This window comes from Zychaea mexicana (genome assembly GCF_025766255.1).
Source record: "Zychaea mexicana strain RSA 1403 chromosome Unknown BDB00scaffold_20, whole genome shotgun sequence".
Lineage (NCBI taxonomy): Eukaryota > Fungi > Mucoromycota > Mucoromycetes > Mucorales > Lichtheimiaceae > Zychaea > Zychaea mexicana.
The window spans coordinates 436,533-451,718 of record NW_026516683.1 but is presented as its reverse complement, the minus strand read 5'-3'; the positions used below and the strand labels follow the sequence as shown (position 1 = coordinate 451,718).

Genomic DNA, 15,186 nt, shown 5'->3' with positions numbered 1-15,186 from the left:
GGTCGAGGATTATTGGAATTTATTATGAAAAACGTATTGGTGACTCATCATGCCATAAATATATTTTGGTACACAATCCACAGCTATATAATTTGAGCATAACAAGGTGTTGCAAAACAGTACACACAAAGGTGATTTTACTCATATATCCGGATAAGAATCATAAAAGTTAGCATATATGATGTCTCTAATATAGAGTACATTAAAAAGGTACATAAAAAATTCAAAGTAAAGATTACAGGGAAGTCCTACGCAAAAAGACATAAGCAAAGACTCATCATAAAGTTGCTCCGAACATGGACATAAAAAAAAGGTACAGCGTTGAAAGTTGAAGTTCGCCATACAAGATAGGACCGAGAAAATGGGACACATTTTCAAATTAGACTACCTGAACGAAATTGAGCTAAGAAAGCTTGAATCAGCCAAATGCAACTGGTCATATCATTAAAAAATATACATCTCATAGTAAAAATGAAAAGGCCCTTTACGAGATAAAAATAGTTACCCTTTTTTGGTACTATGTGTTTCGGTCATTAGAATAGCCCGGGTTTTGGGTGATAAATGATACAAAATAACAATATATTATTTAAACTTTTAGATATAATTCTATATAATTAGCAATGATAACATTAAAAATTCTGATACAGCCTTGCTTCTCGAACACTGCGAAACGAAGGGGCTCATTTAGCCGAACGAAGTGAGGCAGGGGGAGGTTGATATTTACATTACAGCATGACTTTTTCGTATTATATTACTTATACAGTATGTTGACTGGATGGAGAAGCACAAGAAATTAGTTAGTTTCAGCAAGCAGTCAGATTGCTACAATCCTTTTGGTTGCTTCCCAACCTAGCCTTATACGACATGTATAGCGATGGCAATTGTCCCCCTCTAATAGTTGCTTAAATGAAGGTTGAAATATGCAAATGATTGCTACGATTTCATCATCTTGATTGTTATATCAATAAGTATCATATAATATACCTGGCCAAAATAATAAAAAAAGCTATTTATAAATTATTACTTTATACAAACAAAACAACAAGATCAGCTTTCTCAAATAATTGGAAAAAAAAGAAAAGGAGAGATTTGTGAATGAGAGAGAATTTTATTATCGTTTGTGGGGTGACAACATACAAATTTGTTACTTATAAAAAATGTAGTGACTTATGGTTTCTTCTTATTCATCACCTCATTTTACTCATATAGCAACTGCTAGACTTTTTATTATGATATACATTCTCTCATGAATATCTGATTTGTTCAATATATTATTCACTGAGTCCTGTTTCCTTGATAATTCTGATCCAACTGGTAGTAGATGTATCATTCGTGGTATTTGCAGTGGTAAATGATTCCATGCTTGCTTTGCGATTTGGGCATTTCGTGAAAGATTCCAATTTATACTTGACACGAGTAGCTAGCATCTGAGAGGAGAATCAGAACTACTAGTCCTGAAATAAAAGAAAATAAATTGAAATAGAGCAAAATAAAAAGAAATTACCTTGACACAATGAAGTAGCTGGACAACTGATTCCATCGATGTAGGTAGTTTGGTAGGATCTCCATCAAGAGTGCACGTTCTCACCTTCTGAATTACATAAGCTCCACTTGAAACCAGTCTTATTGTTGAGACTTCTGCCTGCAACCCTATTCGATTAAATATCTTGGGAAAATTAGAAATCAATGAAGCAAGAGGCAAAAAAGTTTTTTTAATCATAAACTATAACCATACCCATTATTTGTACCATGGGCAATGCCAATTCCTTAATATCTTCTTCCGTCGGCTTCAAAATCTTGACAAATGTATTCAACTGTGCTTTGTTGCACACTATCATTTTGGCCTTGTCAGTGAGATACTTGGTGGATTGGATCGATTTCGCAAACTCCCCCACGCCTAAGTCGGCGGAACCAACATCGGTTGCCATGCACATCAACCTCAAATCCATTTTTCTGGGTTTAATTTGTTGGTTGTTCTTGCCTTTAAAATTCTCAGGTACAGTGTCGCCCCTAAAATTGATAAAGTTAAAGTAAGCGATTATGCACTCTGACCTGCACCCAATCAATAAAAGCCAATATCTACCATTGAGTAAGAATATCAGTACCCGCCATGGTTTTTTCAATAAGTGGTCCCCAAATTTTAACAATGTAAGAGCATTCAGATAATTATTCAATGATTCCAGCATGGAAAAACCAGGTTGTCATATGCATGAAGTTCAACACTATTAAACAGTCATTAGCGTCATACTTAATAGCTTAATAACATGAGTAAAAAACCAATCTACGTACACATGACAAAATAAACGTGTTACCAACGCCTGCGATCCCTTGCTGTTGACTAAATTATTGTATATTTTCTTCAGAGCCCTCTTGACTTTTTTGTTTGAATCGATATCCTAAAGACATTAAATCACACAGATTAGAAACGATGTAACACATAGAGAAGATGTAACGCAGCTCAAATTATAAACAACATGTTCTTTTTTACCTTTACGATCATGGTCATGTCGCTGCATTGAATGAGTTTTATTTTTGGATCAAATGATAGTGACTCGATGATCATGTTAATAATATTATCGTCCTTGATTGCGGTATGAAGCTGTCCATCTTTTAAGGTATCCAAAACATCAATAACGTTATTCATTGAAATGCTAATTATAGATTTTATGTTAGCACACCTTACCATAGGCTCATCGTACATAATTATTATCTAGAAATGATACATACGCCTTTTTATATCTCCCTTTAACTGTTTCAGTTTCTTCCTTTGCCGCTTTCTTTGAAATCACCGTCATAAGTGAAGAATCCAAGCCATCAAAGTGCAATCCATCATTTTCCTCGATCTAAAAAAAGGTGTAATAATATATTACTCCTCTTATCTGGTAGCACAGTGCCAATAAAAAATGAAAATAAACATACCTCGGCGTGTCGACGTTTTTGTTGTGGTGGTTGTTTAACAGAATTTCGATCACGCAAGTCGTAAGTTTTTCGTTTGAACAATTGTTGGCTTGTTTTGGCGACCCCTTCTTCGGTTCTTCTGATCACTTCACCTGCGATGGCACGCTCTCCCCAGTATTTCTCAGTATCCGTTGAATTGAGTATCTATACAATACGACCAATAAATAAAAGCTCATAGCAAGATGACCAGAAAACAAAAAATATGTTTACTTACGGCATACCGATCGGTTACGATTTCTAACGCCCATGAGTAACACGTGTGTTGTGGTTGAGTCAACAAAGATCCGACAACAGCTTGAAATTGCTTTTCTGCAATAGAACGCTCTTCAAGTTCCCATCCACCAAAAGTGTAAAATTCTCTTAAAAAACCTTCTTTGTCATAATTTTCCTCCACGAAATGCACGTAGTCCCTATAAAGTGTGTCAGAATCTCCAAAAAAAAAATAGAATGATTATCAAAAAAACAATTACTTTAAACACCGTGCGCTCGTTTCATCACTTCTATCGGAAATATTTTGCATGAATTGCTTCACAAAAGGAAACCAATTGAGTGAATGTAAAAGTATAAAAAAGAAAAGGCTGACACGTACAAAAGTAAGCACTCTTTTTTTGTAGGTTTTATTTTTTTGAAAAAATATACTCCGATTATTCTGGCATCAGCGTCAATAACAAAAAAAAACCCTTCCACTTCCGCTATCAATTGCTTCCACTATCCACAACAGTTTAAGTCATGGGTGCTTCCAGGGCATTGTTTAGTTTGGCAATCTAAACGGCGTGCCTGGACGCAGGTCTAGTAGGCGGCTGATTCAGCGGTACCCACACATTGACCGACTGATTTTTTCCATTGCTTTGAAATGAACAACAAGTAGTCAGTACTTGCCAAGTGCTTTAGACGACAGCTCTAGACCAGGATGTTTGTACCTTGTGTATGTACTTGTTGTTTATTTCCGGTCAAACGAAGATACGATTTATTGAAGGTAACTGCTATTATTTTGGAAAGGTTGTGGATTCTTGATACTGAAACTGGTTGGTTGATGTGATTGAGACTAATGTTTCTATGGTATCAACTGTGTAGCTTAGCTTCAAGGTCGGTCGTGGGTGCTTCCGGGGCATTGTTTAGTTTGGCAATCTAAACGGCGTGCCTGGACGCAGGTCTAGTAGGCGGCTGATTCAGCGGTACCCACACATTGACCGACTGATTTTTTCCATTGCTTTGAAATGAACAACAAGTAGTCAGTACTTGCCAAGTGCTTTAGACGACAGCTCTAGACCAGGATGTTTGTACCTTGTGTATGTACTTGTTGTTTATTTCCGGTCAAACGAAGATACGATTTATTGAAGGTAACTGCTATTATTTTGGAAAGGTTGTGGATTCTTGATACTGAAACTGGTTGGTTGATGTGATTGAGACTAATGTTTCTATGGTATCAACTGTGTAGCTTAGCTTCAAGGTCGGTCGTGGGTGCTTCCGGGGCATTGTTTAGTTAGGCAATCTAAACGGCGTGCCTGGACGCAGGTCTAGTAGGCGGCTGATTCAGCGGTACCCACACATTGACCGACTGATTTTTTCCATTGCTTTGAAATGAACAACAAGTAGTCAGTACTTGCCAAGTGCTTTGGACGACAGCTCTAGACCAGGATGTTTGTACCTTGTGTATGTACTTGTTGTTTATTTCCGGTCAAACGAAGATACGATTTATTGAAGGTAACTGCTATTATTTTGGAAAGGTCGTGGATTCTTGATACTGAAACTGGTTGGTTGATGTGATTGAGACTAATGTTTCTATGGTATCAATTGTGTAGCTTAGCTTCAAGGTCGGTCGTGGGTGCTTCCGGGGCATTGTTTAGTTTGGCAATCTAAACGGCGTGCCTGGACGCAGGTCTAGTAGGCGGCTGATTCAGCGGTACCCACACATTGACCGACTGATTTTTTCCATTGCTTTGAAATGAACAACAAGTAGTCAGTACTTGCCAAGTGCTTTGGACGACAGCTCTAGACCAGGATGTTTGTACCTTGTGTATGTACTTGTTGTTTATTTCCGGTCAAACGAAGATACGATTTATTGAAGGTAACTGCTATTATTTTGGAAAGGTTGTGGATTCTTGATACTGAAACTGGTTGGTTGATGTGATTGAGACTAATGTTTCTATGGTATCAATTGTGTAGCTTAGCTTCAAGGTCGGTCGTGGGTGCTTCCGGGGCATCGTTTAGTTTGGCAATCTAAACGGCGTGCCTGGACGCAGGTCTAGTAGGCGGCTGATTCAGCGGTACCCACACATTGACCGACTGATTTTTTCCATTGCTTTGAAATGAACAACAAGTAGTCAGTACTTGCCAAGTGCTTTAGACGACAGCTCTAGACCAGGATGTTTGTACCTTGTGTATGTACTTGTTGTTTATTTCCGGTCAAACGAAGATACGATTTATTGAAGGTAACTGCTATTATTTTGGAAAGGTCGTGGATTCTTGCTTATTGATTCTCTTTATTGATAACTTTGACTTACTTCTTGATGTTATTGATGTTGTAGTATGTCTTTAGGTGGAGCATGCACGCTTCTCGCCAGAACGTTCTTTATGTAGCTTGGGAATGTGTTTTGACGCGTTACGTAGATAGATGGTGAAGGTTCCTGAGTAACTGGTGAGAACATGCTATTCACAAACAATTAATAAGGATGCGAATGTCGTTTATAGACGATTGTGTTTTATCTCAATCGATAGTTCCCAAATCTTTTATTCGCTACAAGGAATTCCAACAACTTTTTTTCTAATATAGAATCAAGAGTGGGTTATACTGGACGTCCTGCCAGCAAGCGGCCACCTTTTTTTTGTTTGGACGCAAGACAATAGCAAATTTATAGCAATCTATTATGTATGGATAAGATCGTTTCAAGAAACAAGATTGGAATGATGCTAGGCCAAGAAAAACGCGATTTACTTCCTATTTACGCTTACAAGGTACATTGACGACAGGTATTACAAAACACGAAAGGGTCAAAGCTTCGAGTGGTTGTGTTAGTTGGCAAAGAAACTCAGTGCTATTTCATTTTATTTGTAGGTTACTACAGCAAAAAGCAAGGCGAGATCAAGTTCACGATGATGATAGGATGGAGGAGTTTAATTATACACACAAAGAATGCGATGGTGTATTCATACTTAAAACTTCACAACATTTCGTCAACCCATTGTTGTAACTCATTGCTCGTTCATATATAAAACAAAGAACACGCCAGTTACGACACCAACTATGTAAAAATCATTCATATCCATAAAAAAATAGCACATTATATGATACATTTGTTTCATCATATTGTTTTTTAATGATATGACCAGTTGCATTTGGCTGATTCAAGCTTTCTTAGCTCAATTTCGTTCAGGTAGTCTAATTTGAAAATGTGTCCCATTTTCTCGGTCCTATCTTGTATGGCGAACTTCAACTTTCAACGCTGTACCTTTTTTTTATGTCCATGTTCGGAGCAACTTTATGATGAGTCTTTGCTTATGTCTTTTTGCGTAGGACTTCTCTGTAATCTTTACTTTGAATTTTTTATGTACCTTTTTAATGTACTCTATATTAGAGACATCATATATGCTAACTTTTATGATTCTTATCCGGATATATAAGTAAAATCACCTTTGTGTGTACTGTTTTGCAACACCTTGTTATGCTCAAATTATATAGCTGTGGATTGTGTACCAAAATATATTTATGGCATGATGAGTCACCAATACGTTTTGCATAATAAATTCCAATAATCCTCGACCCTACAAGCATTCTCTATTTGCGCTTCTTTTGAAGTGCATAGAAGTCGTGAGGATGTTGTAGCAAGAGTTACAATCTATAGCCGCCTTCAAAATTTAATAATTCTGCCATCAATTTAAAGTTACAGCCGCCACTGGAGTTTCCCTCACCGCCAATCAAAAGACCCCCAGCGCCATGATGAAAAAAAACAGAGCTGCTCGAGCGACCAAATTTTTCCTTGCGTAGACCAAATTTTTACATATAGGAGTTTAAACATCCGTTACACATGTCCCCACTACTATCTTCACTCCTTCGGAGACCAAACTTCTCCCCACACCGATTTCCAGATTTTTCCTTACAATCTGTAATTCCTTGTTGCGTAGACCAAAAAAAAGTGGAAGTGTAGTTCTTTGTGTAGACCAACTTTTATTATGTTGCCTTATAGTGACGTTCAGTAAGTGAGGTATAATATCCAGTGGTAGCCATTTACCACTCAGGGTTGACAACTTTTTCTAGACATTATCCTTTTTCTTTTTTTATTAGAAGAGTATAGAGAAAGAGAAAAAAAGAGAAGATTAAATGAAAGTGTATAGGGATACATTGGAGAAGATAAAGTATGGTCCTGCTTTTTATTTATCAAAGTATATGATGCTCTTGGTCGCCCTAATCTTCACTGTCTGAGTCATCGTCATTTGGATATTTAACAACGTAGTCAACGCTATGCTCCATGTAGAGAAGCGCCATATTGCTAAGGGGACTGTGTTCTTATGCTAGGCTAATGGTGCAATCACAATCTTCTTCTGTCTCAACGGGCGACTCAAGATCTTCCCTAACTAGGCGCATACTGACCTCTAAAACAAGAACGGGAGGCTATATATTCCGGAGTATCCATCGGTTTGATGTGCTCATTCGCAGCATCGATCTCGTGTACCAGCAGTATGTCTTGAAGTGTTTTTGCGATTATTTTCTTGCCTCCAGACCCATAGTATCTAGGTTATAAAATATAAAGATAATTGTTACTATATCATAGGAGCTACTAGTATATATACATTTCAATGTTGCTGTAAAATACAGCTCTTGTAAAGAAGTAGCTGGCGCAGCAATGTTTCAAGTAATTCTCGAGTGCTTGTGCTTGCAGCTGATGACAAGTCGCAATGGAGTATTTGCTATCACTGATAGTAGAGTTTTTTTTTTTTTTTGGTCTACATAAAGAATTATACTTCCACTTTTTTTTGGTCTACGCAACATGGAATTACAAATTGTAAAATCGGTGTGGGGAGAAGTTTGGTCCACCGAAGGAGTGAAGATAGTAGAGGGGACATGTGTAACGGATGTTTAAACTCCTATATGTAAAAATTTGGAAAAATTTGGTCGCTCGAGCAGCTCTGAAAAAAAATGCCCTGCCAATCATTAGGAAAAATCCTGTAAACAAACTTTATTTTGACAATACAGATTCTAACCGATAAGCCTTATACAAAGTGTAATTTGGCACACAAAATAGAGCTACTTGACCAATATGCAGTTGGAGGAGAATTAAAGTTGAACGACGGTCAGGCCATTTTTTTTTATGTTTGTTCACTCCAGGGAGACAGATAGCGCACACATCACGCACGTACGAAATAGGAGATTTTCTCTTTAGAGCCCCTCCCTCCTTCTGCCTCCTTGCCAACTCTTCTCTGGCTCTCTTATTTTGATAGCCCTTAGTACACTTGGCATATAATTGGCAGCAATCGCAGTATAGAAAGTCTCTGATTATTACAGCAAGTATGATCCTATCACCGCTGAAAAAAAAAACGCCTTTTCTGGTTGTCTTTTTGGACAGCATCATCTTACTGTGTCGGCTTCATTCACAGCATAAAAGGGACTTATTTGCACCTTTTTTATTTCCTTGCCTATATAAACTCTTCAGTAGAAGAGAGGGACTCTCTCTTTCTTCTTTCTTTTACTTTTTAGAACTTCCATCTATTACATATATTTGATATTTGCAATGATAAAGTACTGTACTACAGCCATCCTGTACATGGGTCTATTGCTATCTAGTATAGTCCTAGTGAATGTCTCTGCTGGCGGAGACGGGCCGGGAGGGCCAGGCAAACTGGCGTTTGTCGACGTGTACAATATGGCAGGGAACTGGAATCGAACATACGAACATGTCGAGCCACAACAAGTTCATTTGACGTGGCTTTCTGAAGGCAGTGCCATTCGAGTCCAGTTTGTGACCACCGATAAGATTGACCAGGCCCAATTGGTCTATTGGCCTGTTCATAAGAAGACCAAGCGAAATACCGAGATAATTACCGTGTCAGGCGACGAGGTAACGAAATAAGAAGAGCTAGTCTTTTTTGTGGAAATATGCATTAATTTTGACATACATTAGTGCACCCCATTTGTGGATGGCGGTGCTGCCAAACGACTTATGCACATTCACAGCTTGAAATCCAACGACTTGTCCAAAGGAACAGTGTATGAGTACAAAGTCGGATCAATACATAATGGCACAACAACTGTCTGGTCGCCGGTCTACCAATTTCATACACCCGATACGACGCCGGAATTCAAGTTTGTTGCCGCAGCTGACATGGTATGCTGTCAATATCATTTACAGACTTCTTTCTTTCCGCCTTTTCTTCTGAAGCTGATGTGTTTGCTTTTAAAGGGCGTCGTAAACGCTGTGTCCATGCCAATATTGAAGACTATTGCCAAAGAACAAAAGTACGACTTTATGACGTTCATGGGTGACCAAGCGTATGATTTGGCCGATATGAATGGCACCAAGGGTGACGAATACATGAATTTTGCACAGGACGTATATGCCCGTCTACCGCTCATGACGACACCCGGCAACCACGAGTCTGCATACAACTTTTCACACTATCTCAATCGATTCAGCCATTTGCCCTATCAAGAGTCCGCATCGCCGTCGCCGTTACTCTATTCGTTGGATTACAAGTCATTACATCTGGTATCAATATCAACCGAGGCATTCTTTGAACAAGACGGCACGGAAGTAGACCAGGTGCATACGCTTGTTAACTGGTTGGAACAAGATCTTGACAAGCACCAACAAAAATGGGTGGTTGTCATTGGGCACCGGCCCCTCTATTGCTCGCCTGCGGATGATAAAGATTGTACCTACAAAGCCGATACGTTGCGTAATGGGATCGTATCCAAGCAAGATAACAAGACTCGATTGACACCAGGTTTGGAAGAAGTCTTTGTCAAGCATAAAATTGACTTGTACCTATGGTAGGCTTTTAAAGACGAAAAGCGCTGTCGGAGTTGGTGGGACTGATGGGAGAGAGAACACGCGAGTGTGTTGTGAACGAAACAAATACTAGCTAGTATAAGCTGACAACAAACAACACACAACCATAGTGGACATCGGCATAATTACGAACGGAGCTATCCTATGGCAAACAACCAGGCACTTAGCAAAGTATACCACAACCCACCCTCCTTCTACCAGGTAATTAGCGGGAACGCAGGCAATTTCGACGGCCCCGACCCTGTGGATGAGGCAGCGCCCCGAGCAGATTGGTCTGCGGTGCTCTACCGTGGCTATGGATTCACAACGGTAGAAGTCGCTCCAGAGGCTTTGGAGTTGGTGCACTGGGAGTCGAAGCAGGACGGTACTATTGGTCGAGAAATTGATCGAGTACGACTGACCAAAGACGCGTAGTGTATACCTTCTTTCGACAGAACAGCATGTAATCTGGCTGGAGGCTTGTTTTCGTGTAAAGTAGTAATTAAGATAATGATATATACTTTTTATTCTTTTGTGATATTAATACAAAAAAAGGAAAACAAATGCAAATCAAAGAAAAAAAAGAACCTTTTTTTTGTGAGTGCAAACGATATAATGACAAGGGAGGGAGGGAGGGAGGGAGAGGAATGCTACAATTACAGAATGATGAAAGGGTTGGTTTATAGTATGTTCGGGGAGGAGAAGAGGTGATGGTCATGAATATGTGTGGATGAGATGCTTTTTTAGGATGCCAGATTATATATAGTAGGGTAGGAAGAAGAATTAGAGATAAACAAGGGGACATGAGGAGCAAGCGTGTATGTGAAAGAGATGAAGAGAGAAAGCGGGGGTTTTACAGCATGATATCAATCTCTTCATCTATGTCTTCTTCTTCTTCTTCTTCGACAGGCGCCGGAGCAGGAGCAGCAACTGGAACACATGCCGCGACGCTGGACTGGTGCACAATCGTCTGGTTGTCCTTGACATTGAAGTCCATCTGCTCATTACCATATACAATCAGCTCGCTCCCCGATGAGCTGTTAGAACGGCGACCATCCTCTGCATCCGAGTCGTCCGAAACCCGACGCTTGCGTTGCGAAGCGTTTCGCTTGGGTCTCGAAACAGCAATGCTGCCTTCAATATGTGCTGCTGCCAATGCCGACGATGACGAGACTGCCGCGGGCGCATCATCGTCCGATCTCTTCTTGACTCGTTTTCGGCTCTTCTTATGGCTGCTATTGCTTTTGCTGTTTTTGCCATTGCTGCCACGAACTCGATCTTGATGCTTGGATAACTCTGCCATTGACATGGGACCTTGACCACGCAAGCCGGACAGTTCATCTTCGTTCTCCTTGTTTGCCAAACCATCCTCATCACTATCGTCACCGGCCAAGATATCTTCGGTCAGCTCTTGACGCGTCTGTCTTTTGCGTTGCTGTTGCTTGGACTTCTTGCTGTTAGCATTGCCACCACGTCGACGACGGCTGTTGCTGCTGTTCTTAGCACGAGGAATGGCATCTTCGTCTTCATAATCATCTGACTGGATTACGGGCAGCTGCTTCTTCTTGGCTTGCTGCTGCTTTTCCTTGACAATATAATCTGCAACGTTAACAGCCGGCCCGCCGTTCTGTTCACTGATGCATGCTTCCACATAGCACAGCAACCGTACCAACTGCTCCCGCTCAAGGCGTGATAAGTCGATTTCCACTTCATCCTCGCCATTGTTTTCGGACGACAAGATGGCCAAAATGCCAGGAAGTTTGTCCTGTTGCAACTGGTTCGTGATCTTGCTCAACAAGGTTTCTTCAATCTGGCGCTTGTGCATATATGCATAGGCACTGGTAGGCATAATGCTATTAGAAACCAGCGGTGATGAGGCACGGGAACGGTGGAGGCCAGGAGAGGGGCTCTCGTCCTCAGAATCAGAATCAGACGAGTCGGACCAGTATCGTTGTCGGTTGCTCATGTTAGCTACGGTTGTCGGAATCACACCGTCATCGTTGTCGTCTTCTTCGTCATCATCCTCGGAGTCTGATTCGGAAGAAGAGGAGCTCTCTGAGCTGCTGCTGCCTCGACGTCGCTTGAGCGACGATGGTTCTGAGATAGGCTGTTGAAATTGATGTTGTTGTTGCTGTGGTGGTGGCTGAAGCACTTGGTTCTGCAAAGGTACAGTAGCGTCAAGCTCTTGAATTGTGATCTCATCGTCGGCTTCGACTTCGACGACATCTTCTTCCCCTGCTGAAGGAATAACACTTTGTTGCTGGTTCTCCAAAAACTGTTCTACTGGTTCTGGCATCAAAGTTGCCGTCGTTGGCAAGACCGATAATGTTTCGTTGATCTCGAACGCATTGTTTTCAGGTACTAAACAAGTAGTCGATCCAGTCAGCTTCCTTTCCATGAAAGCGGGTTCGTGTTTTATCCGGTCGCCCTCTCACTAAATCCATCCAGTCCCATCCAACGTCTTGCCTCTTTTCTCTCTCCTTCTTAAGCATACACCAAGTAGCGATATTTTACCAAAAGTCATTTCATCGTAGAATGGTGAATGCGCCAAGCCTTCTTCCAGAGGATCTTGCGTAAAAAAGCTTTCGAGCTGCAAGGACAGTTGATGGGCATCAAAGTCGGTCAGATCAGCAGTAGGTGAAGGGGTAGTCGATGCTGACGACCATGGATCCAGCCACTCTCTATAGCTTGGGCCTTTTAGTTATATGATTCGACGAAGAGAGAATTAATCAATATTCTGTACCTCAACATTAGGTTCTGGACCTCGCCTGTCAAATCTTCCAACCCGACGCCACCCGGGCTTCCGCCAGGTGTGGTGGTAGGAGTAGTGCCAACAAGCAATTCGTTGATCTGCTCTTCGGTCAATACAGGTGCTTCTGCAGATTTCCGACGCGTCGGTGGGAAAGACGATTGTTGTGAAAATGAATCATTCGATTCGTGGTGTGCAACTGTGATTCTACAAGTTTTGAAGAAATGAAACCGAGATCAGTATCTCTTTTTCAAAGATCGTGCCTTTTGGTGTCAATTTTTTTTTCGCTGTACGCAGACTTACCCTCCCATTGAGTGCTATATGAAATGCGTTATGTACAGTGTATAAAAGATATATGAGGTTGCTTAAAGTATAGAAGGTACGCGTATATGTGCTGTTCGGATACAAGAAGTAACGAGATCAAAAAGAAGAGTTGGGAGAGGAAGTGGGGTATTGAGCAGTTTTGCTAAATATTGTAATATGCGCTCTGCAACCGCAAGCAAAGATACAAAAAACCGCTTCAGAGAGTGAAGAGAATAAAGAAGGAACTTTGCTTTTGTCTTTCTTTTTAAATTAACGGTGATCAGGAGTGGATCCAATCTCTGTCAAACCAAAAAGAGAGAGAAGGCTTACAGAGCGCGAAAAAGAAGTTAAGCAAAGAAAAAAAAAGTTTTTTTTTGCCTCTTTAAATCACTCTAAGCATTTGCAGTCCTCCTCCGCTGCTCCGCCGCAGAATTTTTTCTTTTTGTAATTCGCGTCCGTTTTGTGATCTGAACAAGATCATTGTTCAAGGGATTTACACGCAACCTCACGTTACTAGTTTTAGTTCTAATCCTGGTTCCTACTGATCTAAAGGAAGTGAACACTGTTGTAGCAGTTGTTGTCGCACTTTAGCATCATTGTAGTAGCTGGCCTGATAACAAACCAATATATTCTCGGTTATCTTGGACACAAAATAAAGGCAGCATCGAGGAAAACTTTCAGCGTGGTTCTATGACGATATACTAAGCGCAAAAGATAGTATTATCGACAGTACATAACAGTGAGAGAAAGCTAGATCATAATAAATTCTGCACATGAAGAAAGGCATTCACAAGAATTAAAGGTCCGGATATAGATTTCCTAATGCTACTTCAGTGCCAAGATTGCTGGCAACAAGATTGTCTTTCTACCTTGAAATTCTGCTATGTATGCTTATATAGAAATCATATCAACAAACAGCTGTTTGTCAAATCGTAGCAGTCTAACAGTGTCATCAAGCAACCTTACTGTCTGTGCTAACGGCGCTGTTCACTGCAGTTCTAGGTTCTAGCCTAATCAATATCAAGAATGGATATCATTCATTTCACAGACACTTCAAGTGTACGAAACCAAAAAACATAAAACTCTGTATTGGCGAAAGACATAACAAGCAGAAGAATAACAATGATAGCAAGAAAAGTTTACGATCCTACTTGGATAATGTGCTACAACAAGGTCGTCCTTCGAAACCAAATATAGCCTATTATAGGTATCTGCTGTAATTTATGCGGTTTCTCCAAAACAAACCACTCCAATTTGATAGACGATTTTATGATAAGTTCGGTTACAATGACCGACAAAGTGTGTGGAAATCTCCTGTGCCATCAACATCGCCCACTTTGTAGCATAGAAGTATAGACTACGTATCAAGATCCTTACGTATAAGGAGACCACGAGAAGCAATCATTTTTGACTTGAGTTTGAACATATGTTTTTAACTTCTGCCTCAATGAAGTACTCTAGCCAGCAGTTGTCGCTGACATTGAAGATGGTTAGTTCTTCTTTCCAAAAACATGCTTACTCAAAAATATTATGTAGTTATTTTCATTCATGGTACATATCGCTCTACCACTTCATTCTCTCTGTAAGGAGCTAAAGTAGTTAAGATATTGTCGCTCCTGCTATTAGATGGCGGCGAAGAAGTAAAGTTTGTTTGCATGGCTTGGCTCGACTTTTACCTGTCGTATATATCTTTCCGCTGCATTCGCTACATCGATAATGCTGCTCGTCATCAAGGACCCTTGCTGTGCAGCTCCTTCAACAAAGCGTTCCTGCCTTGCTATTTCGATGTTGTTTGAAGTATTGGTTATATAGACATTACTTGCTGATGCAAAAAATTTGGGCGGTGTATTTCTGCCGAATCTTCAATTCCGAACGGGTTATCCTAGGCAAGCGATCCTAACCATCTGTTAAGTAGATCCTTCTATAACCAAGGGTTCCATCGCCTTCATCATACAAAGGGTATGACTCCAGCCTTCTTCAAACCGGCGTTCATATCCAAAGTCGTATACATGGGCTGATAACATTGGCCATGATATGAATGATTGGTTTCATCTTTTTTCCGTGGGGTAAGCCTTTTGCTGAAATCATGACGCAATCTTAAAAGCAACAGATAAAACTAGCAATTGTCGCTGTATAAGAGCACCAGCAGCAATATCACGAGACAGTAGCCGCGAATGTAATGAGATTGAGCTT

At 40.4% G+C, this 15,186-nt stretch overlaps 4 protein-coding genes across 4 annotated transcripts; 1 reads left to right on the top strand and 3 right to left on the bottom strand.

Annotated features, from left to right (window-relative positions):
* Positions 1 to 1,085: 1,085 nt before the first annotated feature.
* On the bottom strand, positions 1,086 to 3,541 carry BDB00DRAFT_927457 (uncharacterized protein). Its single transcript, XM_053128882.1, has 9 exons — positions 3,429 to 3,541; positions 3,173 to 3,368; positions 2,920 to 3,102; positions 2,728 to 2,843; positions 2,489 to 2,651; positions 2,290 to 2,396; positions 1,736 to 2,010; positions 1,505 to 1,650; positions 1,086 to 1,427 (listed from the first exon to the last, which is right to left on the bottom strand). The coding sequence occupies exons 1-9, from the start codon at positions 3,476 to 3,478 to the stop codon at positions 1,272 to 1,274; spliced, it is 1,392 nt and encodes a 463-aa protein (XP_052981832.1). The 5' UTR covers positions 3,479 to 3,541; the 3' UTR covers positions 1,086 to 1,271.
* Positions 3,542 to 7,360: 3,819 nt separating this feature from the next.
* On the bottom strand, positions 7,361 to 7,681 carry BDB00DRAFT_813827 (uncharacterized protein; the record flags this gene model as incomplete). The annotated part of the gene is made up of 3 exons (XM_053122799.1): positions 7,361 to 7,454; positions 7,543 to 7,639; positions 7,678 to 7,681. The coding sequence occupies 3 exons, from the start codon at positions 7,679 to 7,681 to the stop codon at positions 7,361 to 7,363; spliced, it is 195 nt and encodes a 64-aa protein (XP_052981831.1).
* Positions 7,682 to 8,816: 1,135 nt separating this feature from the next.
* BDB00DRAFT_760072 (Metallo-dependent phosphatase-like protein) lies at positions 8,817 to 10,376 on the top strand (the record flags this gene model as incomplete). Its single annotated transcript, XM_053119185.1, has 4 exons — positions 8,817 to 9,011; positions 9,075 to 9,278; positions 9,354 to 9,943; positions 10,073 to 10,376. The coding sequence occupies 4 exons, from the start codon at positions 8,817 to 8,819 to the stop codon at positions 10,374 to 10,376; spliced, it is 1,293 nt and encodes a 430-aa protein (XP_052981830.1).
* Positions 10,377 to 10,473: 97 nt separating this feature from the next.
* Positions 10,474 to 13,337, bottom strand: BDB00DRAFT_813825 (uncharacterized protein). Its single transcript, XM_053122798.1, has 4 exons — positions 12,994 to 13,337; positions 12,685 to 12,897; positions 12,456 to 12,622; positions 10,474 to 12,302 (listed from the first exon to the last, which is right to left on the bottom strand). Exons 1-4 carry the CDS (start codon positions 12,999 to 13,001, stop codon positions 10,795 to 10,797), a joined length of 1,896 nt encoding a protein of 631 aa, XP_052981829.1. The 5' UTR covers positions 13,002 to 13,337; the 3' UTR covers positions 10,474 to 10,794.
* Positions 13,338 to 15,186: the final 1,849 nt, after the last annotated feature.